General features: G+C 44.2%; 1 protein-coding gene across 1 annotated transcript in view; it reads right to left on the reverse strand.

The window, feature by feature from the left end:
* Positions 1–26,012, reverse strand: part of atrn (attractin) — a 394,002-nt gene extending 367,990 nt beyond the window's left edge. The window contains exon 1 of the mRNA XM_072577202.1: positions 25,676–26,012. Coding sequence (XP_072433303.1) covers positions 25,676–25,929 — 254 coding nt within the window. The 5' untranslated portion in view covers positions 25,930–26,012. The remainder of the gene's footprint in view (positions 1–25,675) is intronic.
* Between the last annotated feature and the right edge of the window lie 1,215 nt (positions 26,013–27,227).

The following is a 27,227-nucleotide window of genomic DNA, read 5'->3' on the forward strand; positions in this document are numbered from 1 at the left end:
TGCAATATTCCAATAGTGGCCTGACCAATGTCCTGTACAGCCGCAACATGATCTCCCAACTCCTGTACTTAATACTCTGACCAATAAAGGAAAGCATACCAAATGCCTTCTTCACAATCCTATCTACCTGCGACTCCACTTTCAAGGAGCTATGAGCCTGCACTCCATAGTCTCTTTGTTCAGCAACACTCCCTAGGACCTTACCATTAAGTGTATAAGTCCTGCTAAGATTTGCTTTCCCGAAATGCAGCGTCTCGCATTTATCTGAATTAAACTCCACCTGCCACTTCTCAGCCCATTGGACCATCTGATCAAAGTCCTGTTGTAATCTGAGGTAATCTTCTTCATTGTCCACTCCACCTCCTATTTTGGCGTCATCTGCAAACTTACTGACTGTACCTCTTATGCCTGCTCGTTGGATGCTGCCTGAACTACTGTGCTCTTCCAGCACCACTAATCCAGTATTTGGTTTTCAGCATCTGCAGTCATTGTTTTTATCTTATGCTCGCATCCAAATCATTTATGTAAATGACAAAAGTAGAGGACCCAGCACCGACCCTTGTGGCACTCCTTGTGTCACATGCCTCCAGTCTGAAAAACAACCCTCCACCACCAACCTTTGTCTTCTATCTTTGAGCCAGTTCTGTATCCAAATGGCTAGTTCTCCCTGTATTCCATGAGATCTAACCTTGTTAATCAGTCTCTCATGAGGAACCTTGTCGAACGCCTTACTGAAGTCCATATAGATCACATCTACTGCTCTGCTTTCATCAATCCTCTTTGTTACTTCCTCAAAAACTCAATCAAGTTTGTGAGAAATGATTTCCCACACACAAAGCCATGTTGACTATCCCTAATCAGTCCTTGCCTTTCCAAATACATGTACATCCTGTCCCTCAGGATTCCCTCCAACAACTTGCCCACCACCGAGGTCAGGCTCACCGGTCTATCGTTTCCTGGATTGTCCTTACCACCCCTCTTAAACAGTGACACCACGTTTGCCAACCTCCAGTCTTCCGGCACTTCACCTGTGACTATTGATGATACAAATACCTCAGTAAGAGGCCCAGCAATCACTTCTCTTGCTTCCCAGAGTTTTCGGGTACACCTGATCAGGTCCTAGGGATTTATCACCTTTAATCGTTTCAAAACATCCAGCACTTCCTCCTCTGTAATCTGGACATTTTGCAAGATGTCACCATCTATTTCCCTACAGTCTATATCTTCCATATCCTTTTCCACAGTAAATACTGATGCAAAATATTCATTTAGTATCTCTCCCATTTTCTGCGGCTCTACACAAATGAAAGGCCGCCAGCATTTTCAAAGATCCATCCCACCCTGGCAATGCTTTTCTACAAACTCTACTATCAGGGAGAAGGTACAAAAACATGAACACACGCACCAGCTAGTTTCGAAACAGTTTCTACCCTACTGTTGTTAGAATACAGAATGGACTCAAACTCTTAACATTTGCCTGTACCTGTGTTTTTGTCTTTGCCGCTGTTACCTATTATTTACTTATCTATGCTACTTAACTACGTGATCTGCCTGTATTGTTTGCAAGATAAAGCTTTTCACTGTGCCTCGGTACACGGGACAATAAAGTCAATTCAATTCAACTTTCCAAACCTTTTATGATTATAAGTTTATACTTGATGTCATTCTGGAGACTGAGGGGGGTGACCTTATAGAGGTTTACAAAATTATGGATAGGATAAATAGACAAAGTCTTTTCCCTGGGGCAGGGGAGTCCAGAACTAGAGGGCATAGGTTTAGGGTGAGAGGGGAAAGATATAAAAAAGGGACTTACGGGGCAACTTTTTCATGTAGAGGTTGGTACATGTATGGAATGAGCTGCCAGAGGAAGTGGTGGAGGTTGGTACAATTGCAACATTTAAAAGGCATTTGGATGGGTATATGAATAGGAAGGGTTTGGAGGGATATGAGCTGGGTGCTGGCAGGTGGGACTAAATTGGGTTGGGATATCTGGTTGGCATGGACGGGTTGGACCGAAGTGTCTGTTTCCATGCTGTGCATCTCTATGACTATATGACTATTGATGCATATTGCACCGTTTAGTAGGTTTCGTTTATCATTCTTGAGCAATTACCAGACATCCAGCCCTCAAAATTCCAAGCTTAGCTCAAAACAAACAAAACCAGAAATTGGTGGGAAAACTCAGCAGGTCTGGCAGCACCTTTGGAGAGAAAAGAAATTTGAAACTGAGTCAGAGTCATACAGCACTGAAACAGATCCTTCAGTCCAAGGATCACTGGAATCACAATGTCTACTGCTTTCACTCCACAGATGGTTCCAAACATGCTGAATTTTTCCAGCAATTTGTTTTTGTTCGTTTCAGATCTCCAGAACCTGCTTCTTTCTTTTACTTCCACAGTTCACCCAGCCTTTTCCTAGTTTGAACTTCCTATGTTATCTCATCTGCATTTGTTTCCACGCAATATCCACTTCTGCTTGCATCACTTTTCTCCAAATTCCAAGATTACTCCAGATTCAGTAACTGCCCATCATAGTAATGCAAGAGTCAGTTTTTCCTTCAACAGCAAGAGTGAATGCAACCAGACTTGCTGCAATGACTAACTCTGCTTGAACAACATGTCACTTCAGTGCTGATTCACAAAGATTAATCACTTCTACCTTCAGCTCATTCTCACTGCAGCTGAAACCAGTATCTACATTTGTGTTAACTCAATCCTCAACTTGGCCTGCTGATGGGGCAATACAAAATAAAGAGCAGACAGCTTGGGGTTTCTTATTGTGAAGTCATTCAGCAATGAGTAGCAGAATTGCCCTCATGGGTCCCTGGTGAGACAAGACAGAGCTTATGCAGTGTGACATTCATTCACACAGCCCATCAGCACGCTGCCAAGGATCAGACAGAATGCTGCTTCAGTTCAGGCAGCATCCGAGGAACAGGGAAATTGGATGCTGCCCGAACTGCTGTGCTTTTCCAGCAACACTCTAATCTAGATTCTGGTTTCCAGCATCTGCAGTCCTTGTTTTCACCTAGAATGCTGCTGCAGAAAAGTATCTGGGATAAAAGTGATAGCAACTTATGAAATTACTCATTTAACAGAACTCACATCTTTTATACCTGAAGCATTATACTTCAAATTGCTCAAATTATCTGCTATATTTTTATTAATAAAATGCTCACTACATTTAACATTCCTTAATTGAAACTGATGACTTGATTTTTAGAGTCCAAAACAATGTATTGCCATAGAAATATGTAAACTATTCAGAAAACTTTAAACACTGTAGTTCAAGTACATTTAGGACAAAAGTTCAATTTGTGATTTAAAATGTTCTCGTACATCCTGTTAGTATCGCATGGTCAAATTAAGATTCAGATTTATGAAAATCCACACTGAAGTTCACATTAAGCTATTTGTGCTCTTTTTCTCACTTTCATGTTTCCCTGCCCATTTACAGCAAATTTCTGTATCAGACAATTGATATTTGGATAACCGAAGTTCTTCTGTAAAGCAATTGACAAATTGTGAGGACCATCTTCTACAGCACGATTTTCTGTAACGGTTTTACATAGAACAATTTTCAATAGCACGTGATTGCAGAGGAACGTATCTGTCGTGTCATAGTAGAATGGCCTACAGTCCCAAATGACAAAACATAAACTGAATACCACAGCTCCAAAATCAAAGTACAAATCAAACCACAGTAGTCCCAGTTCATCAATGCTCATCACTATAAACAACTTTTAGTTCTTGTGTGACTGCATTTCAGTTAACACAGAAAACAGGATGAGTGAAACATTGCTTATAACATATTCTCTAATATTCAATAGCATCATGGCAGATCTCGAACTTACGTTGTACTTTCCTCATCCTCTCCACATGCTTCATTTTCTTTAGACACCCAAAACATCTACGTATCTCAGCACTGAATATTTTCAATGATGGAGCACCCACAACACTCTGAGGTAGAGACTTGCAAGGATTAGCAACTTTACTGAATGAATTTCTTTTCATTTCGATTTAAGATAATCTGCCCTAATGCTGAGATTGTGCTGTGATCTACTTTTGTCTCAGTAAGCACACGATCAAGACCCTTGAATGTTTCAATTAAAGCACTTGCGATTCTTCTAAACTCCCGAGAACATCAGCTGAACTAACTCAATTTCTGATCAAAAGAAAACTCTTACTGTAGTGGGCCAAAATTATTTACAATCTCTAATAATGACTTGAATGAGTTAAGTTAATCTGCAGTAGCTAACTGGTAGACGACATAAAAAAAGTATAGGTGAGAGTCTGCAGAGAAATAGAGAAAGATTAAGAAAAAACTTGGAAGATGGAATATGATGAGGCAAAATATGAGATTGTGCACTTGGCAAGAATATAGGAACTAAAGATTATTTCAATGGAGAAAGACTGCAGAAATATATACAGAGGGATTTGGGGGTCCTTCGGCACAAATCACAAAAATCTAGAATCCAAGTGCAACACTAATATAGAAGGCAAAAACAATGCAACATTCTGTCCAGAAAAATGACCCCGAGCTGCCGGTTGCTTATCATTTCAACACACCACCATGTGCTGTCTCAAGCTTCCTATACTGCTCCAGCAAAGCTTCAAGAACAGCACCGCATTTTCCACTTTGGAACCCTGCAACCTTCTGGACTCTCTACTGAGTTCAATAAATTTAGGACTTAAGCATCTTTTCCCATGCCCTTAGCTCAACTTCCATACACCAGGCCTTGTCATCATATGGGCTGCTACCACAAACACCAACAGTCCCCAACGGCAGCTACTCATTCTCCCAGGTTGACCTTCATCCACTCCACTGTCTGTCCAGCTGTGTTTTTTTTCCTCTCTCGGCTCCATCTTCACTGAGCATTTACTCTTTTCCCCCCCTCCCCCACCGCTTCTGTGGCACATTATCAACTTTTCCTAACCATCAGTTCTGAAGGAGGGTCCACTGGACCCAGAAATTTAACTCTGCTTTCTCTCCAAAACTCCTGCCAGACCTGAGTTTTTCCAACAATTTCTGGTTTTGTTGCATAATGTTGGCCTTCTTCAAAAGGAATGCAACATAAAAGTATGAAAGTTTTGTTGAAGTTATGCAAGGCATTGCTGGAGCAATGAATAGTTTAGGCCTCCTATCTAATGAAAGATATATTAACACTGAAGTCCAGAGAAGGTTTATTAGGCTGAACTGAGTGGAGTGATAGACTTGTAAGGAGAGATTGAGGAGGTTAGGCCTGTACCAATAAAACGCAAAAAGCTGGGAGAAATGGGTCTTTTTCTGGTTGACAAGATACAACTAGTGAGGTGCCACAGGGTTTGGTTCTCGAGGCCCAACTATGTATAAGCTATAATAACGGCTTGGATGCAGGAATAACAGCCAAACTTGCCAACACTAAGATAGATGGGATACTAAGTTTCAATAAAAACTTAAATTTACAAATAGGCATGGGTAGTTAGGTGAACGGCCAGCAATTTGACAGACAGTTTAACGTAGACATGAGAGATGTCATACATTATTTATCGGAAGAATACGAAGGCAAATTACCTAAATGGATGTCTTTGAACAAGAATCGCAGAAAAGTAGTGTGCAGGTACAGCAGGTAGTAAGGAAAGCAAATGGAATTTTGGCATTTGTTGCTAAAGGAACACAGTATAAAAGCAATAAGGTTTTTTTTGCAGCTAAAGTAAGACTGAACTTGGGAGAACTGCATCCGGTTTTAGTCTCTTTACTTCAAGAGGGATGGAATTGCATTTAAGGCAGTTCAGAGGATATTCACTACAGGTGAAGGGTTTGTCTTGTGAAGAGAGATTAAGCAATGTTGGCCTATACTCTCTGGAGTTTAGAAAAATGAGAGATCTAACTGAAGTATAGATTATACTAATTGACAAAGTAGATGTACAAAAGGACGTATCCTCTTGTGGGTCAATCTCAAACAAGAGTCATGGTTTCAGGATAAAGGTTAGCAGATTTAAACCAGATGAGAAATTACTCTTCACAAAAGGTTGTATATCTGTATAATGCATTATCCCAGCATGCTGTAGACATGTGGATGTGTGGACATTAAGTAAATTTGAGGAGATAGACAAATTTTTAATTAGTAACAGTTTGAAAGGTTAAGGGAAGCGGGCAAGAAAGTAAAGACAGATGAGATCGATCACGATAATATTGAAAGGCCATGGAGGCTCAAAGGGCTGGACTGCCTATGCCTGTTCCTAGTTCTTATGTTCCATGCACTCACTGAAATTTACAAGAATGAGAGAGATTTTATTGAAACATGCAAGATTCTTGGGAGATTTGACAGTGTAGATGCTGAAAGTTAGTTTCCCTGTTTGGGATAATCTCAGACCAGAGGGCATAAATGTCAAAATACAAGGTGCCACACATTTGATGAGATGGAGGACGAATTCCTACTTTCAGAGGATGGAATTGTGGAATTCTTTACTGTTGAGGCAGGGTCATTCTGTACATTCAAGGCTAAGATAGACAGATAATCCGTAAGGAAACCAAGGGTTATGGGGAAAGAGCAGTTGATGATTATCAGATCAGCCATGGTCTCATTCAATGGCGGAGCAGATTCATAGATGTGATTGGCCTATTTCTGGTCCTATGTCTTACCACTCTTTATAACAGTCAGAAAACTGGTCTTAACTTCAAGATCATAATCATACAAGAGGCATCTTGTGCCTTTTCCGAGGTCTTATACCTGGGGTCTGAAAAATTATAAAGCTGAGAAACAAATCAAATGTCTGATGGTCAGAGAAAGGAAACCACAGACAACCAAAGAGATTGTGATGTCCTTGAACAGAAAATCAGAAAAGTCAATTCAAGTGGCTAAAAATAGCAATCAATCAAAAAAAGCAAATAAAGACAGAAAATGCTGGAAATACTCATGCCTGGCAGCATTTGTAGAGAGAGAAAAACAATGAACATTTCAGCTCTGTGAACAGTCATCAAATTAGATCCAAAATGTCACAGACCTGAAATAATAATTGTCTCTCTCTCAGATGGTGGGAATGTGTTATTTCCAGCACATGTTGTGTTTTTCTTTCAGCTTTGCAGCACCCTTAGTATTCTGTTTTTCTATCAAAAAGGCAATAGGAAGAGGAGCATTGATATTATTTGGATTTAAAACTGAATGAGTGATTCAACTGTGGAGTACTTTGGTCAGACCCCATATGAGTACGATGTTTTGTCTTACATTTTGAACTCCAGGAATGATATAGTTACCTCAGAAAGGGAATACTGCAGATTTCCCAGATAATACTGGGGCTTAAAGTGATAACTATGAAAACAAGTTTTAAAACTTGGTTCATGGAACTTCCCTTGAGGAAGGGATAATCGACTTGAATTCAAATGACACAAATTTTCTGAGGTGGAGCAAGAGGTAGAAGAACAAATAGGTAAACAGATTATGGAAAGATGTAGAGGCAACAGGGTAGTGGTGATGGGAGATTTTAATTTTCCCAACATTGACTGGGATACACTTAGCGTCAGAGGTCTGCATGGGATAGAATTTATAAGAAGCATCCAGGAGAGTTTTCTAGAGCAGTATGTCAATAGTCTGATGAGGGGTGGGGCCATATTGGACCTTGTGTTGGGGAATTAGCCAAGCCTGGTGGTAGAAGTTGTGCTGGGGGATTTCTCTGGGAACAGTGACCAGAATTCTGTAAGTTTTAGAATACTCACAGACAAAGATGAGAGTGGTCCTAATGGAAGAGTACTAAACTGGGCCAAGGCCAATTATATCAAAATTAGGCAGAAGCTGGGAAATGTGGATTGGACACAGCTATTTGAAGGGAAGTCCACATTTGATATGTAGGAGGCTTTCAAAGATAGGTAAAGGTAGTGCAGGTGGGCATGTTCTGTTGAAGTCAAAGCATAGGAAAGGCAAAATTCATGAACTGTGGATGACAGGAGAAGTCGTATGACTAGCCAAGAGGAAAAGGGAAGCAAACAGAATGGGCCCTGGAGGAATACCGGACGAGTAGGAACAGTCTTAAACGAGGGATCAAGTGGGCTAAAGGGGGTCATGAAATAGCTTTAGCAAGCAGAATTAAGTAGATTCCCAAAGCCTTTTATTCTTATATAAGAAGCAAGCGGGTAACTAGAGAAAGGATTGGTCCACTAAAAGATAATGAAGGAAGGCTGCGTGTCGAACTGCGAGAATGGGTGAGATTCTGAATGATTACTTTGCATCAGTGTTCACTGAGGACAGGGACATGGTGAATGTTGAGATGAGAGATAGAAGTTTGATTAGTTTGGATCACGTTGACATAAGTAGGGAAGATGTGTTGGGTCGGCTCAAGGCTATTAAGGTGAATAAATCCCCAGGACCGGATGGGATCTATCCCAAGTTGCTGAAGGAGGCATGAGAGGAAATAGCTGGGGGCCTGACAGATATCTTTGTGGCAAGCTTAAACACAGGTGAGATGCCAGAGGACTGGAGGGTTGCTCAGGTTGCCCCCCTGTACAAGAAGGGTAGCAGGGATATTCCGGTTCACTACTGACCAGTGAGCCTCACATCATTGATGGGAAAGTTGCTGGAGAAGGTACGGAGGGACAGGATCCATTTATATTTAGAAAATAATAGGCAACATGGCTTTGTGCAGTGGAGATCATGCCTTACCAACTTAATAGAGTTCAATGGTGAAGGAAGGGTTGTTGATTTCATATACATGAAAGGCATTTGATAGGTTCCCCATAGTAAACTAATAGAGAAAGTGAAGTCACATGGTGCGCAGGGTGTTCTAGCTAGGTGCATAAAGAACTGGTTGAGCAACAGGAGACTGAGTAGTAGTAGTGGTAGTTGAAGGGAGTTTCTCGAAATGGAAAAAGGTGGTGTTCCACAGGCATCAGTGCTGGGGCCACTGTTGTTTGTGATATACATAAATGATCTGGAAGAGGGCACTGTTGATATGACCAGCAAGTTTGCAGATGACACTAAGATTGGTGAAGTAGCAGAAAGCATAGGGACTGTCAAGGAATACAGGAGAATATAGATAGACTGGAGAGTTAGGCAGAGAAGTGGCAGATGGAGTTCAATCGAGGCAAATGTGAGGTGATGCATTTAGGAAGTCTAATTCTAGAACAAATTATACAGTGAATGGAACAGCCTTGGGAAAAGTTGATGAGCAGAGAGATCTGGGAGTGCAGGATACATTGTACCCTGAAGGTTGCTGCACAGCTGGATAAAGTGATCAAGAAGGCGTACGGTATGCTTGCCTTCATCGGATGGGGTATTGAGTAAAAGAGCTGGCAGGTCACGTTAAAATTGTGCACGACATTGGTTCAGCTGCATTTAGAATACTGTGTACAGAACAATCTTGACAGTTTTAAATTGATTTATCGAGTTCTTTGTTTGGTAAGGGTGAGGCCAAGCCATTATCTGATTTTACTTTAATATGTTCATTCATGGGATGCTACTGTTTTTGACTAGGCCAGTATTTTTTGCCCATCCCAAATGGCCCTTGTAAAACGGATGAGAGCTGCCTTCTTGAATTGATGCAGTCCTTGTGGAGTAGGAATACCCACAGTGCTGTCAGAAAGGGAGTTCCAGGATCTTAAACCCAGTGGCAGTGAAGGAACGGATATAGTTCTGAGTCAGGATGATGGGAGGTTTGGAGGGGATCTTGCAAGTGTTCTCGTGCTACTTGTCACTTCACAGCCCCAACTTGGATTATAGCCCAGGTTTTGTTGCACATGGACTGTTAGTTTCAGAGGGGGCACAAATGATGCTGAATTTTGTGCAAATGTCCTCACTCCTGATGTTCTGATGGAGGAAATGTCATTGATGAAGCAGCTGAAGATCACTGAGCCTGGGATACTACCCTGAGGACCTCTCAGGCTCTTGTGGTGCAATGGAAGTATCCCTACCTCTGAACCAAGAGGCATGGGTTCAAGTCCCATCTGCTCCAGAATTGTGCGATAACATCTCTTAACAGATGGATATGAAAATATACCAAGGAACTTGCAGGGCTCTGGTGGTGCAGCAGTAGCATCCCAACTTCTGTACCAGAAAGCCAAGGTTCAAATCCGACTTGCACAAGAGGTATGTAATAGCACCTCTGAACAGATTAATTAGAAAATATCCACCCGAAAGAACTCCAATGATGGCCTGAGACTGAGGTGAGTACCCTCCAATAAATACAGCCATCTTTCTTTAAAGGTGGCTATGACTCCAACCACCAATTTTCACTGATTTAATTGTTATGGTTCTTTCATGTCATACCCTGTCAAATTTTCCACATCAAGGGCAATTATCCTCACCTTCCCTCTGAAGTTCTGCTCTTTCATCCACATCTGAACCAAGATTGTAACACGGTCAGAAGTTGAGTGACCCCAATTGAACCTAAACCAAGCATCAGGGAGGTTATTGCTGAGCATGTGCAACTTGATAGTACTGTCAACACAAATCACCACTTTGCTGCTAGAGTAGAGTCCGTTGGTAATCCCCAGGTCCAATTTGTCTTGTTTTTGTGGACAGAACATAACTGGGTAATTTTCCACACTGCCAGGTATTGTTGCTGTACTGGGGTGGCTTGGTGGAGGGGTGGTTTGCTCTAGAGCACAAGTCTTCAGTACGCCGTTGGAATGTTGTCCGTACCCATAGCCTTTGCCATAATCAGCTGTTCAGCAATTGATTGTAATAGTTGAGGGGGTGAGGAAAACTTTGTGAGTCAGCATCATTGGAGTTATTCTGGATTCAAAGGTCAATGGATAATCTCAGATTGGCCCTCTAGTAGTATTCTGGAAGAGTATTGCTTTGACTAAGGCATAACCCTTCACATGCTCATCCAACATGCTATCCCATCAGCAGAGTCAAGTGAAGTTCTCAACAAGAGACAGTAGTGGACCAAAGGTTTGTTTTTTTGATTATAAATGAATCCCAGCATTTCAATAGGATGGTACAAAGGCAGGGAGAAAGTGAGGTGTGCAAATGCTGGAGATCAGAGTTTAGAGTGTGTCGCTGGAAAAGCACAGCACCCCGACCTCAAAAACAAATTTCAGAGTTACACCGGCACCACTCCCCACCTCTTCCCCCGCTACATTAATGACCTTGTGCTCCCACGAGGAGGTTGAACAGTTCATCAATTTCAGAAATATATTCCACCCCGACCTCAAAAAATATTCTCCTGCTCCTCGGATGCTACCTGACCTGCTGTGCTTTTCCAGCAACACATTCTCAACTCTGGTATAAAGGCAGGCCAAATGCTCTTGCTTAATGCACTTAAGTCACACCCTCTAGTATGCATGACTCATAACACACATTAGTACATTAGTAACATTATCAGCTATAATTCAAAGAAAAACCATCCAAAGACAAATTATGGCATCACTCCAACAGAATTCCTGAACATGACTACTCAAGAAAGCAATGTACAGCACAGAATATTAGTTTTTCATGATTTAAATTTCAGTGATAAGGTTCCATCTGATACCTATACTGAAAGGTAACTTCATGGAAACATTAAAAATTGTGCTGCTATTGTCCCCTCTTAAAATAGCTAGATTTTGAATTAATTCGGATTATGGCATTTTACTACATTTATTGCTATAATCAATCTGTATATCAATTTCACAGACACTCCTTAGATTTCAATACTTCATAGACAACGATGGAATCTGACCATGGAAAATCACCTCATATGTCAAACTAAAATGAGCAGAACAATTCCAAACTGGCAAATTACTACCCAGTCATTTCAATTATGAGCAAAATAATGGAATATGTCACAGACACTTAACGAATAGCATTTACTTGCTAATGCTTAATTTAGATTCAGCTCTGGACTTGACTATAGCCTTGATCCAAACATGGACAAGAGTGCAGCTTCAGCAGAAAGGCAAGTGTGACTGCTCTCAATATTAAGACAACATTTAATGGTGGAATATCAAGGAGCCCTCGCAAAGTTGAAGACAATGGAAATCGGGTATAAAAGTCTCTATTGGTCAAAAGTTGTATCTAGCATAAAGAAAGATGTTTGCAGTTTTTGGAGGCCAGTAACCTCAGTCTGAGGACATTGCTGCAGCAGTTCCTTGGGTGGGGATGCTTTACATTCACATCTCTTCAGATATTGAAACAATCCATGCCCCCATTCAGGAACTGGACAATATTGAGCTGATAAATGACATCTAAAAATCATGCCAACAAGAGAGAAATTCTAATAAATCCTCTTTGATGTCAACACTCATCTCTGAATTCTTCACCCTTGATGTTACTAATGGCTAGGAACGGAAATGAATCAGCCAGATAAACTGTGACTGAAAGAACGAGTTGGTGCCTGGGAATTCTGTGGCACCTTCACAACATACATCTGCAATCTTCAAGACACTAGTAAGGAATACACTGAATGCTCTCCATTTGTGTAGATAGGTATAACTCCAACATCCAAGAGACTCAACATTCAAGATGAAAGCAGCCCACATTAGGGGACTCTTTTGGTGCAATAATAATGTCCCTACCTCTGAGCCAGGAGACCAAGTTTCAAGCCCCACCCGCTCCAGAGGTGTGTTATAATCTCAGAGTAAGGTAATTAAGAATATGTAACCCAGCCCATACACCACCGACAACACTCACTCACTCCCCCTCAAACCAACACTGATGGCAAATCCAAAAGCTGCAGTGCAGTAATTCATCAACTCCCTTGACATCCTGCGACTCACAAAATTGCTACCACCTCAAACGACATGGACAACAAAACCTAAAAGCACCATCCCAACTTGGAATTTCCATTGTAACTGGATCAAGATCTTGGAAATCTTAGTTGGAAAGCATTAAGTGTAGTCACACTCTACAGATTCAGCGTTCAAGGCAGCAACTCACTGCCAGCTTCGTAGTCAACTAAGAATAGATATCAAATGTTTATCTTGCTGCCAGTGCTGATGACACAAGAATCCAAGCGAAAAGTTCTCATTTAGTCGCTTGGCATTCTTGTCACAGCTTTGGCACTTTTAAGAAAAACAAAAAAAATTCTGTCTTTCGACTTGCCTTTCCCAATATCTGCAAATTCAAAGAAAAAAATCATTACTTTTAAAATATATTCAAGGTTGCACTTCAGTCTTTCAAGCTGTTATCAAATATTAATGGAATATTTGGTAAAATGTAATTATTTGCAAACTGATTAGGAAAATCAACACAGCCTTCAAGCATTAAAATCAGCTCACACTTTAATAATGAATTAAACAATAAATTCTGTAGATTTATGGCTTAAAATAAATTGTGCATGACCCTAACATTCCCAGGATCAAACACAAAGCTATTGTCTTGCTCCCATCGCCGCAGCACATTTTTGTAGAAATCATGGTAACCATTTCACAAATGAATAAAGCAGCCTCAATCCTCACAACAAATAAGAGTCAAGGTTACGAGGCCGCAAAAGCAATCAATGGGCTTTCCTAAGCATTTCAACGGGGACCCCATTCACATTCCACATGCTTCCCCTCTCCTCTTGGAGGAAAAAAAAACCAAACTATTTCACACATTTACATTTCCGGATCTCGCAGAAAATAGGAGAGTTAAATAAACCAAAATTCAAAGGCAAGGAGTATAAACTTCAGAGAATGTGAACTATCAAATTAAACTTCAACAGAGCACTAGAAAATAATTTAGCAAATCAATTCTGAACAAGAGTGCATTTGTTAAGTTTGAAACTGGCACTGAGCTATACATATCAACAGCCACAAGTAATATTGGTGCACACTAATATTGGTCCACATAATATCGACTACTAAATTATTTGAAACCTTCAGTGTGAACTGTGTGCCTATTTGAACTTCGCATTTTCTTATAAAAAGTGACAAATGGCGAAGTGAAACTTAGCCATTATCATGTATGTCTTTTCCAACTACTCTCAGCTAATCAAACCTCCTTTTTGACATTTTATTATCAGTAACGAGCCCTGAATACACAACTGTTCAGTCGCACTTTTCACTCCAGAAGCAACTGGCACCTCAATGTGGTTGGAAGTATACAATAAGATAAATATGTGCAAGTATTGTAACAAAATCAGAATGCTGGTCAAAGTGGACACTTGGTGTCAAAATTACATGAGCAAGCAGCTAAGTCAAACTGGACAGGTTGCATCTCCTCACCTTTTCACATCCTTCTCAAATAGAAAAAACAACAGCTGCTTGACTCAGTAAGTGTCATGCCACCATCAAACATAACATTTGAAGAAAACAAGCAAGTCTTTTATTGAGCTGCTCACTGATAGAAATAACATTTTATTTTAATATAAATACTTTGATAGGATTTTCAAGAATTCTATATTGATATCATAATATAATTTCTCAAATCATCAGCACTCACTGGCAGCCAATAGTCTCCATGCTTTCTCCAAGTATCCTGTGGTAAAATCCATGAACAGCTCACCATTAGTAGAAATGTAACAAACAACCAAATGGATGACAAAGTGCACAGTCCCAATGGATTCTAGCTGAGGTATTCAAAAATTTTGTTCACATCGAGACTGCAGGTAAATCCTACAGAGTTAAAATGAAAAGTAAATCTCCCTCATTTCAACTCGGATTGCAACCACCTTTATGAAAGGAAATAAATAATGCTGTAGAAACTAGAATAGCATTTGTCTGTAGCACGTAGCAGAGAGACGAAGAATATATTCCCAGAGAGACAGTGGAACTTGCATAGAAACCACTAAAGGGCTGATGCCCGAAACGTCGATTCTCCTGTTCCTTGGATGCTGTCTGACCTGCTGCGCTTTTCCAGCAACACATTTTCAGCTAGAAACCACTAAACTTGACCTCTGCTGTCTGCAAATCGGATGAAAATGTCAAGAACACCACCTGGAATTCATCACTGAATTCACCGAACTGACCAAAGTACACAAATCAGTTCATCATGAGGATCTGAGAAGTGTTCTCCAAAAGATATGAATTTCCAAGAAACCTGACCAGCCAACTATTAAACTTCCCAAGTACATTTATTGATACAGCCTGGAATATGAGCTATAGCAGCTTAAACTTCTAAAGCACAAAGAGTTTGACAAAATCTCTGCAAGTCAATAATAGTTCCAAGTGCACAGCGCAGATGTTACCATCACATTCCTGTTCCACAGTGACACCTGGACTGTGGATCAGCAATACAAAGCAGTACTGGACAAATTCCATCAGCAATGTCCCCACTGCACGTATTAGATTCAATAGGAGAACTCTTAAGCAAGTCCAAAGATTTTGCTGAAGCTAGCTCCACACCATTCAGGCAAAATGAACTTTGATGGTCAGACACTGTTCCCAGACAGCCAAAAACAATCACCTCTGCCAGCTCCTGTTTTATCAATTCTTCGGAGGATTCCCCAGAAGGGCAACTAAAGCACTTCAAAGACATTGTGAACTTCTCTCTGAATGGTGGCAACATTAACATTAATGCCTGGGAGGAGCTTTTTCAGTTGTTGAAAAATCACATCATACCTTCTTTCAAAACAGTTTAGTGAAGGAAAAGTAACAAATCCTGCACTCCAGATCCCCTATTCAATGGAACACTCTGCCCCATCCAAGATTCTTTTGTTGACAATTAGCATTTTCAGTCACATGAAGACCTACAACAGAAACCTGCACCCTGAGCAGATGGCATTGTCGATGAGTGACAGCCAACAAATTTATATAACATGACAGATGCAGTAACTAGCTGCTGTCAACGTTAAAAATATTAATTTATTACAAACACAGAACCATAGAATCCCCTAAGTACAGAAGCAGGCGATTCAACCCATTGAGTCAACACTGATCCTCTAAAGGACATCCCACTCAGCGATGCCCCTAACCTATCCCCATAACCCTGCATTCCCCATGGCTAATTCACCTAACGTACACATCTCTGGAAACAATAGGCAATTTAGCATGGCCAATCCACCTAACCTTCACATCTTTGGACTATGGAACGAAACCAAAGCACCCATAGGAAATCCACGCAGACAAAGGGACAATGTACAAACTCCACATAGACAGTCTCCCAAGGATGGAATTAATCCCGGCTCTCTGACATTGAAAGGCAGCAGTGCTAACCACTGAGCTACTTTACATTCTCAAGCAAACAAATAGTTATAGACCACAGAAAATAGAATATATGTATTTTTTGCTTTTAGGTACACATGAAATTTCACTACACCAGCAAATGCCATAATAACTGATATTTGTAATAATGTACAAATAAACTGGATTTCTCCATTCCAGAAGTATGTAGACAATGGGGCAACTCGACCTTCCGAGAACAAATTTAAAAATGTGTTGGTCGAGTAATAACATAAAGGGATATGGAACTCTTGCAGACAAATTAATTTCAGATACAATCTAATTGAATGGCAGAATAGACTCCAACTAGCCGTACTTGAGCCATGTTGTGCTACATAACCAAGGAATTTTCTATAATAAAACATCATTAATCTCATTATTACACAAGTACATATAAATAATTAGGTTTAATAAATCTGTTTGGATACAACTTTGGGGATACTGGAACTTAATCCAGATTTTACCAAAGGAAACACGCTGCCACAAAGCCCCATAAGTGAACCAGCCAAAATAAGTAAGCATTGTAATCAGCAGTTCAAATGTGCTCCCAGACTGTTAATTATATTTAATTGTATCCAGGTGCTGGCCATTAAGTAGGGAATCACTTGCTTACCTATAAATAGAGTGAAACAGTAATCAGCTTAGGAGGTACATGTTTGGAATGGATCTCTCTAAATAAATGTTTAGAAACGTGGTTAAAGATTGGCTCCAGTTTTATCTTTCACCACGTGACTGAAGGTTACAGCACAAGTTGTTTAGAAATTTGTACTCTGCCATAGGAAATTGCTCAGGCCAAATCAGTAAAGATTTTCAAGATGTAGACATTGTTCTTCAGACTAAAAACTTCAAAGGACATGGGAGAAAATGGGAACAAGGCAAAGAGTTGGAGGACATGCGCATATTCCAGCCATGCTCATGTTCAATTCTCGCCTCAGACGACTGTCTGTGTGGAGTTTACACATTCTCGCTGTTTCTGCATGGGTTTCCTCTGGGTGCTCCAGTTTCCTCCCATATTCCAAAGACGAGCAGGTTAGGTGTATTAACCATGCTAAATTGCCCAGCGTCCAGGGTTGTGCAGGCTTGATAGATTAGCCATGGGAAATGCAGGGTTCCAGAGATAGGGTAAGAGGCCTGGGCAGGAAGCTCTTCGGAGGGCTGGTGTGGATTCGATGAGCCAAATGGCTAGTTATAGTCCATTCATCTCTTTGAGCCTATTCTGCCATTCAATTAGATCTTGCCTAGTTTGCATCTGAAATTAATTTGTCTGCAAGAGCTCCATATCCCTTTATGGAATCCACTCTGAGTATTCTGATATTGAATGTCGAAGGGCCTACTCCTGCTTTTATTTTCTGTGCTTGCATGTGCAAAGTGTCGCTTTGCATAATTTAGATGCAGAAAACCCCAGAATTGTTCAGAGCATCATTTCATTTTAAAGGTACCACAGCAACATTGTAACAAGCTCAGGAGATTGCTTAAACTGAGCTTTGTTGGAGCTAGGTCCTAAAATTTGAATATCCCAGCAGGGCTCAGCAATATTCAAGAGGTCAGTTACATTTTAACAATTGTTCAAGACGACTTATTCATGTTCTGCAGGCACAATGACAAACATGGTGATGTTACCATAAACATATACACAAACTAGGAACAGAAGTCAGCCATTAGACATTGTGTTTCAAGCAAAAAAGTCACCCTCTTCAATTGCCCGAACTTCTCTTCAATTATTTTAACTGTTCTGAACAAATCTGCAGATAAATCAAATGATATCCTCAAGTCCCAATCCTGATGATTTTACCAATTAAAATCTTTTAGAAAAAACTGTTCTAAACTACTTAAATCTCCAATTTCACCAACACCAAAATCAAAAGGTACAAAATGAGATGAGTTATAGAGTCATAGAGATGTACAGTATGGAAACAGATCCTTCGGTCCAACCCATCCATGCCGACCAGATATCCTAACCCAATCTAGTCCCACCTGCCAGCACCCGGCCCATATCCCTCTAAACCCTTCCTATTCATATACCCATCCAAATGCCTATTAAATGTTGCAATTGTACCAGCCTCCACCACATCCTCTGGCAGCTCATTCCATACACATATCACTCTGTGTGAAAATGTTGCCCCTTAGGTCTCTTTTATATCTTTCCCCTCTCACCCTAAACCTATGCCCTCTAGTTCTGGACTCCCGAACCCAGAGAAAAGACTTTGTCTATTTATCTTATCCATGCCCCTCATAATATTGTAAACCTCTATAAGGTCACCCCTCAGCCTCCGACGCTCCAGGGAAAACAGCCCCAGCCTGTTCAGCCTCTCTCTGTAGCTCAGATCCTCCAACTCTGTCATCATCCTTGTATATCTTTTCTGAACCCTTTCAAGTTTCACAACATCTTTCCGATAGGAAGGAGAGCAGAAATGCACGCAATATTCCAACAGTGGCCTAACCAATGTCTTGTACAGCTGCAACATGACCTCCCAACTCCTGTACTCAATACTCTGACCAATGAACAAAAGTATATCAAACACCTTCTTCACTATCTTATCTACGTGCAACTCTACATTCAAGGAGCAATGAACCTGCACTCCAAGGTCTCTTTGTTCAGCAACACTCCCTAGGACCTTACCATTAAGTGTATAAGTCCTACTAAGTTTAGCTTTCCCAAAATGCAGCACCTCACATTTACCTGAAGTAAACTCCATCTGCCACTTCTCAGCCCACTGGCCCATCTGGTCAAGATCCTGTTGTAATCTGAGGTATTCCTCTTCGTTGTGCACTACACCTCCAATTTTGGTGTCATCTGCAAACTTACTAACTGTACCTCTAATGCTCACATCCAAATCATTTATGTAAATGACAAAAAATAGAGCACCCAGCACCAATCCTTGGTCACAGGCCCCCAGTCTGAAAAACAACCCTCCACCACCACCACCACCACCTTTGAGCCAGTTCTGTTTCCAAATGGCTAGTTTAAATTAGATTACTGAGTGTGGAAACAGGCCCTTCGGCCCAACAAGTTCACACCAACCCTCCGAAGAGCAACCCACCCAGACCCATTCCCTACATTTACTCCTTCACCTAATACTAACGGCAATTTAGCATGGCCAATTCACCTAACCTGCACATTTTTGGACTGTGGGAGGAAACTGGAGCACCTGGAGGAAACCCATGCAGACACGGGGAGAATGTGCAAACTCCACACAGACGTTTGCCTGAGGCTGGAATTGAACCCTGGTCTCTGGCGCTGTGAGGCAGCAGTGCTAACCACTGTGCCACCGTGCCGCCCATACAGCTCTCCCTGTATTCCATGAGATCTAAACTAGCTAATCAGTCTCCCATGGGGAACCGTGTCGAACTCCTTACTGAAGTCCATATAGATCACATCTATCGGGCAAAAACCAAAAAACTGAGGCATTAAAAATTCAAAAAGTGTAGTGAGCCAATGGCGATCCACAAATACATCCTAAAAATCTTATGAAAAGATAAATTAATTTAATGGGCAAATGGAATAATGACATTTATATCACTGGCATCACAGACACAGTTGAAGGAAGCACAAGATTGGCAGCACAATATTCTAAGGTATAAAATTTTTAAGCATGATTTGGGGATGGGGGGGTATTTAGGAGGAGGAGGAGTAATATTTGGGGGCATTACATTTTTGACAGAAGAAACCATCACTGCAGAAAATGAGAGAAGATGTCCTAGAAGTCCTCTTCAAATGAGGCCATCTGGGTAGAGCTTAGAAATAAAAAAGGGGCGATTACCTTTCTGGGATTAAACTACATACCTTCCAACAGTCAGAGGGAGATAGGGCAGCAGAAATGTAGGCAAATCACAGAAAGATGTGAGAAAAATAGAGTTACAGTTATAAGAGAAAATTCAACTTTGCTAAGTTGGATCGTCTTAGTGTAAAAGGATGAGACAGGGTGGAACTTTTGAAGTGGGTATGAGTGCTTTTAGTGCCAGACAGTTAGTACATAGATAGTTCTACTGGAGATGGGACAGTGCTAGACCTAATCTGAGGGAATGAACCTTTGTCAAGTGGTTGAAGTTTCAGCAATGAGCACTTTCAGGATAGTGACCTATGGAAAGGGATAAGGATAGTGCAGAAGTTAAGTGGCTAAATTGGGGTAAGACCAATTTCAATATTATTAAACCAGATCTGATAAACAGATTGGAAGCAGCTACTTGCAGTTCAGAATACATTTGGAAAGTGGGAGTCTTTTAAAAGCAAAGACAGAATTCAGAGCCAATGTGTTCCTCTTAATGACAAGGGCAACAAATCCAGGAAACCCAGGATGGCTAGGATACCAAGAATTTGAAAAAGAACAGAAGCATATGTCAGGTGCAACTCAATAAAAACAAGGGAAGTCATTCAAAAGTTGGGTGTAGGAGGGTGGTATTAATGGAAATTAAGAGGGCAAAAGAGGGACCACGAATATCTTTGTCAGATAGGATCAAGGAAAACTCCAAGGCTCATTAATATTAATATACAACAGTAAGATGATTAAGAGGGGAAAAATTAGACCTTCAGAGACCAAAGGGACAATCTGTGTGTGGAGCCAGTGGACATGGGTGATGTCTGAAAAGAATACTTTTCATCTCTATTTAGAAAGGCAAAAGACATAGCTGGGGATTTCAGTTGGGATGGTGATGTCAAGAACACATTAACTTTATTAAAGAGGCACTATTAGGTGTTTTAATGGGCGTGGCTGCTATGGGAGGCAAGGGAGACAATTCCTCGGACCCAAGTGAATATATTTAATACTTGTTGGTCACAAGTGAAATGCCAGATGACTGGAGGATAGCAAATGTGATTCCTTTGCACAAGAAGGACAGCAAGGATAAGCCTGGTGACTAATGCACTCCAGTATTGGTTTGACATCAATGGAATAATTGGATATATTTCTAAGCTCTACCTAATAATCTGAAATTATTGGAAAAAATTCTGAAGGTCAGGATTAATCAATACTTGGAAAGCATAGGTTGATCAGGATAGTAACCACAGATTTATCAGAGAGAGAGATCCTGTCTGATTAATTGAATTGAGTGTTTTGAAAAGATGACTAAATATAATGAGAATAGTGCAGTTGATGTGATTTACATGGACTTTTGGAAGGCTGGTCCAAAAAGGTAAGAGCCCATGGGATGCAAGGCAAGTTGACAAACCGAATCCAACATGGACTTACAAATAGAAGGCGAAGGGTGGTGTACAGGGTTATTTTTGTAAATGGACGCCTGTGACCAGCTGTATCATAGGATTCAGTGCTGGGACCCTTGCTGTTATGTACATTAATGATTTGTATGTGAACGCAGAAGATATAATTAGTAAGTTTGCAGATGACGTCAAAATTGGTAGTGTCATTAATAGTGAGGAGGTTGGATAAGCTAGGCTTGTATCTATTGGAGTTTAAAAAATTAAGAATGATTTGATTAAATTATTTAAGATCATGAACTATCTTGACAGGGTGGATCATAGAAAGAACAATTCCTTTATTGGGAGAATCTAGAATGAGACACCACTATTTATAAAAAAATTACTTATTCAAGATAGACGAGATTTTTTTCCCTCTTCTAAAAGAGCATGAGTCACTGGAACTCTGTACCTCAAAACAGAGTGGGAGCAGTCTGAATATTTTTTAAGGAAGTTGACAGATCCTTGATAAAGAAGGTGAATAGCTAACTGGTCTAGGCAGATGAGTTAGCCATGATGGCAGAGCAGGCTCAAACAGAATCATGGCCTATTCTTGCTCCTCTTCGTGGGTTTGTGAAGGGGGGAGGGGGTCAAAGTTAGAAATCTCCTCTGAGAAATCAACTAATAATGTGAAATCTGAGAATGGATGTTATTGAGGCATAACAGCAAGTATATTCACTCAAGCGGTAGATTACCCCAAACCCCTCAGAATATTGGACGTGACAGTTTGATAGGGAGTATTTTCTGGATGGCAATCTGTAACTAGTGGAGTGCCACAGGAATCAGTAGCACTCAATTATTTAGGACTACAATTATTCAAAATGTATATTAATGACTTGGACTACGAAAGTGAATATACGATAACCAACTTTGCAGATGACAAACAGGTTGGAAGGCAAGTGATGAAGATGGCAAAAAGCCTGCAAAGACAAGCCAAGTTAGTGGACAAAAACTTGGGAATATAACATGGGAAAGGTGAGGTTACGCACTCTTGCAGAAAGAATTCATGAGTTGAATATTATTTAAAAGTCGGAAGATAACTGAAAACTACAGCACAGAGGGTTGGGAGTCCTTGTGGATAAATCACAAAAAGCTAGCATACAAGCTTAGCAGGTAATAGAGAAAGCAAATAGAATAGTGGCCTTTATTTCAAAAGGAATAAAGTATTTTTTTTAAAAATAGGCTGGCTCAGGAAGTACATTCAAGATTGAGGAATACAGTTTTCAACATCGGTATCGAAATCAAAGAATATGGAGAAAAGCTAACAAAGTGTAGATGGGAATTATCATATCAACCATAATTTCAACAAATAACGGAGCAGACTTGATGTTCTGTATGGCCTACTTCTGTTCATATGTCCTGAAGCAGACTGGGGTCAAAATGCCTAATCCTGTACATGTACAGGACCTCCATCCCCTGTCACCCCCTGCCTGCACTCTCATCAAAACACCCCCTCTAAAAACATTGAAATTTCACGACAGGTAACGAACAAATGGCAATCAAAAATAACACTGTTCACATGGGGTGGATGGTGGTGTTGTTCAGTGTTCAGGTCAGGATGAGGGGTGGAAGGCAGGGACAAGTTTTGAGAGGGCATTAACAGCAGGGACAAGGGTTGAGAGCATTGAGGGCAGAGGCAAGGATTGAGGGGAGGTTGAGGTTGGGGGATATTTGGGGCAGGGGCTGGTGGTGAGGTACATTATAGGGCAAGGAAATATGGGGATGAGGGGGGTTTAGGACGGGGGGGTGAGGGGGTTTTAGGGCAGGTGGGGGACGATGGTGATGAGGCTATGGGGCAAGAGGTGGTGATGGGCGTTGAGAGGAAGGGGTGATGGTGGTGATGGGATGCTTTGGTCAGAGGCTGATGGTGGTAGGGGTAGTTTAGGGCAGAGGGGAACATGGTGGGGGGGGTGTTTTGGTGAGAGGAGAGTGCAGGTCAGGGGGTTTGACAGGGGCTTGCAGGTCAGGGGTTGGTGCGGTTATAGGTGATAAGGTTCAGGGATTATAGGTCACAGTGTCCTGGGGTTATAGATCAGGGGGTGATGGGGTTACAGGTTGGGGGGGTAGGGGGGTAGGGGGTTACAGGTCAGGGGGCGGGGGTTACAGGTCAGGGGGCAGGTTGGGGGTTACAGGTCAGGGGACGGGTGGGGGGGTTACAAGTCAAGGGGCGGGTGGGGGGGGTTACGGGTCAAGGGGCGGGTGGGGGGGGTTACGGGTCAAGGGGCGGGTGGGGGGGGTTACGGGTCAAGGGGCGGGTGGGGGGGGTTACGGGTCAAGGGGCGGGTGGGGGGGGTTACGGGTCAAAGGGCGGGTGGGGGGGGCGGTTACAAGTCAACGGGCGGGTGGGGTGGGCGGTTACAAGTCAAGGGGCGGGTGGGGGGGGCGGGCTACAGGTCAAGGGGCGGGTGGGGGGGGCGGGCTACAGGTCAAGGGGCGGGTGGGGGGGGCGGGCTACAGGTCAAGGGGCGGGTGGGGGGGCGGGCTACAGGTCAAGGGGCGGGTGGGGGGGGCGGGCTACAGGTCAAGGGGCGGGTGGGGGGGGCGGCTACAGGTCAAGGGGCGGGTGGGGGGGGCGGCTACAGGTCAAGGGGCGGGTGGGGGGGGCGGCTACAGGTCAAGGGGCGGGTGGGGGGGGCGGCTACAGGTCAAGGGGCGGGTGGGGGGGGCGGCTACAGGTCAAGGGGCGGGTGGGGGGGGCGGCTACAGGTCAAGGGGCGGGTGGGGGGGGCGGCTACAGGTCAAGGGGCGGCTACAGGTCAAGGGGCGGCTACAGGTCAAGGGGCGGCTACAGGTCAAGGGGCGGGTGGGGGGGGCGGCTACAGGTCAAGGGGCGGGTGGGGGGGGCGGCTACAGGTCAAGGGGCGGGTGGGGGGGGCGGCTACAGGTCAAGGGGCGGGGGGGCGGCTACAGGTCAAGGGGCGGGTGGGTGGGGCGGCTACAGGTCAAGGGGCGGGTGGGGGGGGGCGGCTACAGGTCAAGGGGCGGGTGGGGGGGGCGGCTACAGGTCAAGGGGCGGGTGGGGGGGGCGGCTACAGGTCAAGGGGCGGGTGGGGGGGGCGGCTACAGGTCAAGGGGCGGGTGGGGGGGGCGGCTACAGGTCAAGGGGCGGGGGGGGGGGCGGCTACAGGTCAAGGGGCGGGTGGGGGGGGCGGCTACAGGTCAAGGGGCGGGTGGGGGGGGCGGCTACAGGTCAAGGGGCGGGTGGGGGGGGGCGGCTACAGGTCAAGGGGCGGGTGGGGGGGGCGGCTACAGGTCAAGGGGCGGGTGGGGGGGGCGGCTACAGGTCAAGGGGCGGGTGGGGGGGGCGGCTACAGGTCAAGGGGCGGGTGGGGGGGGCGGCTACAGGTCAAGGGGCGGGTGGGGGGGGCGGCTACAGGTCAAGGGGCGGGTGGGGGGGGCGGCTACAGGTCAAGGGGCGGGTGGGGGGGGCGGCTACAGGTCAAGGGGCGGGTGGGGGGGGGCGGCTACAGGTCAAGGGGCGGGTGGGGGGGGGGCGGCTACAGGTCAAGGGGCGGGTGGGGGGGGCGGCTACAGGTCAAGGGGCGGGTGGGGGGGGCGGCTACAGGTCAAGGGGCGGGTGGGGGGGGGCGGCTACAGGTCAAGGGGCGGGTGGGGGGGGGCGGCTACAGGTCAAGGGGCGGGTGGGGGGGGCGGCTACAGGTCAAGGGGCGGGTGGGGGGGGCGGCTACAGGTCAAGGGGCGGGTGGGGGGGGCGGCTACAGGTCAAGGGGCGGGTGGGGGGGGCGGCTACAGGTCAAGGGGCGGGTGGGGGGGGGCGGCTACAGGTCAAGGGGCGGGTGGGGGGGGCGGCTACAGGTCAAGGGGCGGGTGGGGGGGGCGGCTACAGGTCAAGGGGCGGGTGGGGGGGGCGGCTACAGGTCAAGGGGCGGGTGGGGGGGGCGGCTACAGGTCAAGGGGCGGGTGGGGGGGGCGGCTACAGGTCAAGGGGCGGGTGGGGGGGGCGGCTACAGGTCAAGGGGCGGGTGGGGGGGGCGGCTACAGGTCAAGGGGCGGGTGGGGGGGGTTACAGATCAGGTAAAAACAAAGACTGCAGGCGCTGGAAAAGTACAGCAGTTCAGGCAGCATCCGAGGAGCAGGAGAATCGACGTTTCGGGCAAATTCCTGATGAAGGGCTTTTACCCGAAACGTTGATTTTCCTGCTCCTCGGATGCTGCCTGAACTGCTGTACTTTTCCAGTATTAATCTAATATAGACTCGGGTTACAGGTTAGGGGGGGTTGGCGGGAGGGAGGGGGGGTGACAGGTCAGGGGGCGGGTGGGGGATTGACAGGTCAGGGGGCGGGTGGGGGATTGACAGGTCAGGGGGCGGGTGGGGGATTGACAGGTCGGGGGCTAAATGAGGGGTTATAGGTCAGGGGTTGATGTGATTGTAGGTTAGAGGTGATGTGGGTAAACCGCGGTCCCTGAGGCCCTCCAGCCCTAGACTCACTTGAACCTGCCGCCGCAGTGCTGACACAGCTCCCCGACCCATCCGGCTTGACACACGCACTGACCGCCCGCTGCGCTGCAGTTCCCGTGGACACACCGTTTCTCACATTCCCTGCCCTGGGCTCCGGGCCACCCGCACACCGACACACACAGCACCAACATGACGCCCCACGTCAGGAAACTCCCAGAGCCCGCAGCGACCGCCACCAGCCTCCCTCGGAACCCGGAGCCGGTCCGTCGCTCCTCCGCCGCCATATTCTCAACTTTGTGCTCGAGCCGCAGACCGTCCCCGGGAGAAGGTGAAAACACACACACACACCGCCGGCACTGCGCCTGCGCAACCCCCCACTGCCGAATGAGCATCCGCGCCCGCTCTCCTTCCGCACATTCACACTGAGCGTGCGCGCCCGCTCCCCCCCGCACATTCACACTGAGCGTGCGCGCCCGCTTCCCCTCCCGCACATTCACACTGAGCGTGCGCGCCCGCTCTCCTCCCGCACATTCACACTGAGCGTGCGCGCCTGCTCTCCACCCGCACATTCACACTGAGCATGCGTGCTGCTTCTCTATCTGCAGCTGTTCCAAGCAAGATCTCCTTCCTTCTCTTTGCATTCCCTTTGCAAAAGGCCAACATTCCAATTGCCTTTCCTATTAGCCGCTGAACGTGGATGCTAGCTTATTTTGTGATGGAATGACATGCTTTTTTCCTCCAGTGATAAAGGAGAACACTTAGTCAACCTTCTTCATTATGCGTTGGACTAGCCTGTTAACTTTTTTTGACTTATGCAAAAGGACATCTCGGATTAGCTACCGTGCCTTCCCTTGCCTTATATAAGTCATTGATGAAAATTGTAAAACTTTGAGCCTCGTACTGACCCCTGTGGAACACCATTCGTCAATGTGCCAGTCAGACAAAGACATTTTTATGCGTACCCAAATATTTTTGACAGCCAGCCAGTTTTCTATCCATGTTGAAAAGTTACTCCTGAACCAGAAACTTTTGATTTCTGCAATGACCTTTGTGCCACCTTACCTAATGCCAGCTGGAACTCCAAGTTTAATTTGTCTTCCCTTTATCCACAGTACATGTTACACTTTTAACAAACTCCAATAAGTTAGTCAAAGATGATTTCCCTTCAATGAAACCATGAAGACTCTTCCTGGTTACTTTGAGTTTTTCTAAGTGTGCAACTTTAATCTCATTAATGTTCAATTCTGACACCTTCCCTATAACCAATGTCAAGCTAACTGCCCTGTTGGTTCTTGCTTCCTCCTTTCCTCCTTTTTTGAATAGACAAGTTACGTTTGCTACTTTCCAGTCTGATGGAACTTTTCCTAAACTGAGACAATTTTGAAAACTTAATACCAACACGTCTTATAGTTCATTAGCTCTGGATAAAGTCTATTTGGTCCCAGAGACTTGACAGCCTGCACTTCCATCAGTACTATTTCTCTCGAGATTATAATTTTCACCTCCTGATTTAGAGTTATAACTGCCATATTTTTGTGGTAAAAACAATGACTGCAGATGCTGAAAACCAAATACTGGATTA

The sequence above is a fragment of the Chiloscyllium punctatum genome, chromosome 1 (genome assembly GCF_047496795.1).
Source record: "Chiloscyllium punctatum isolate Juve2018m chromosome 1, sChiPun1.3, whole genome shotgun sequence".
Classification (NCBI taxonomy): Eukaryota; Metazoa; Chordata; class Chondrichthyes; order Orectolobiformes; family Hemiscylliidae; genus Chiloscyllium; species Chiloscyllium punctatum.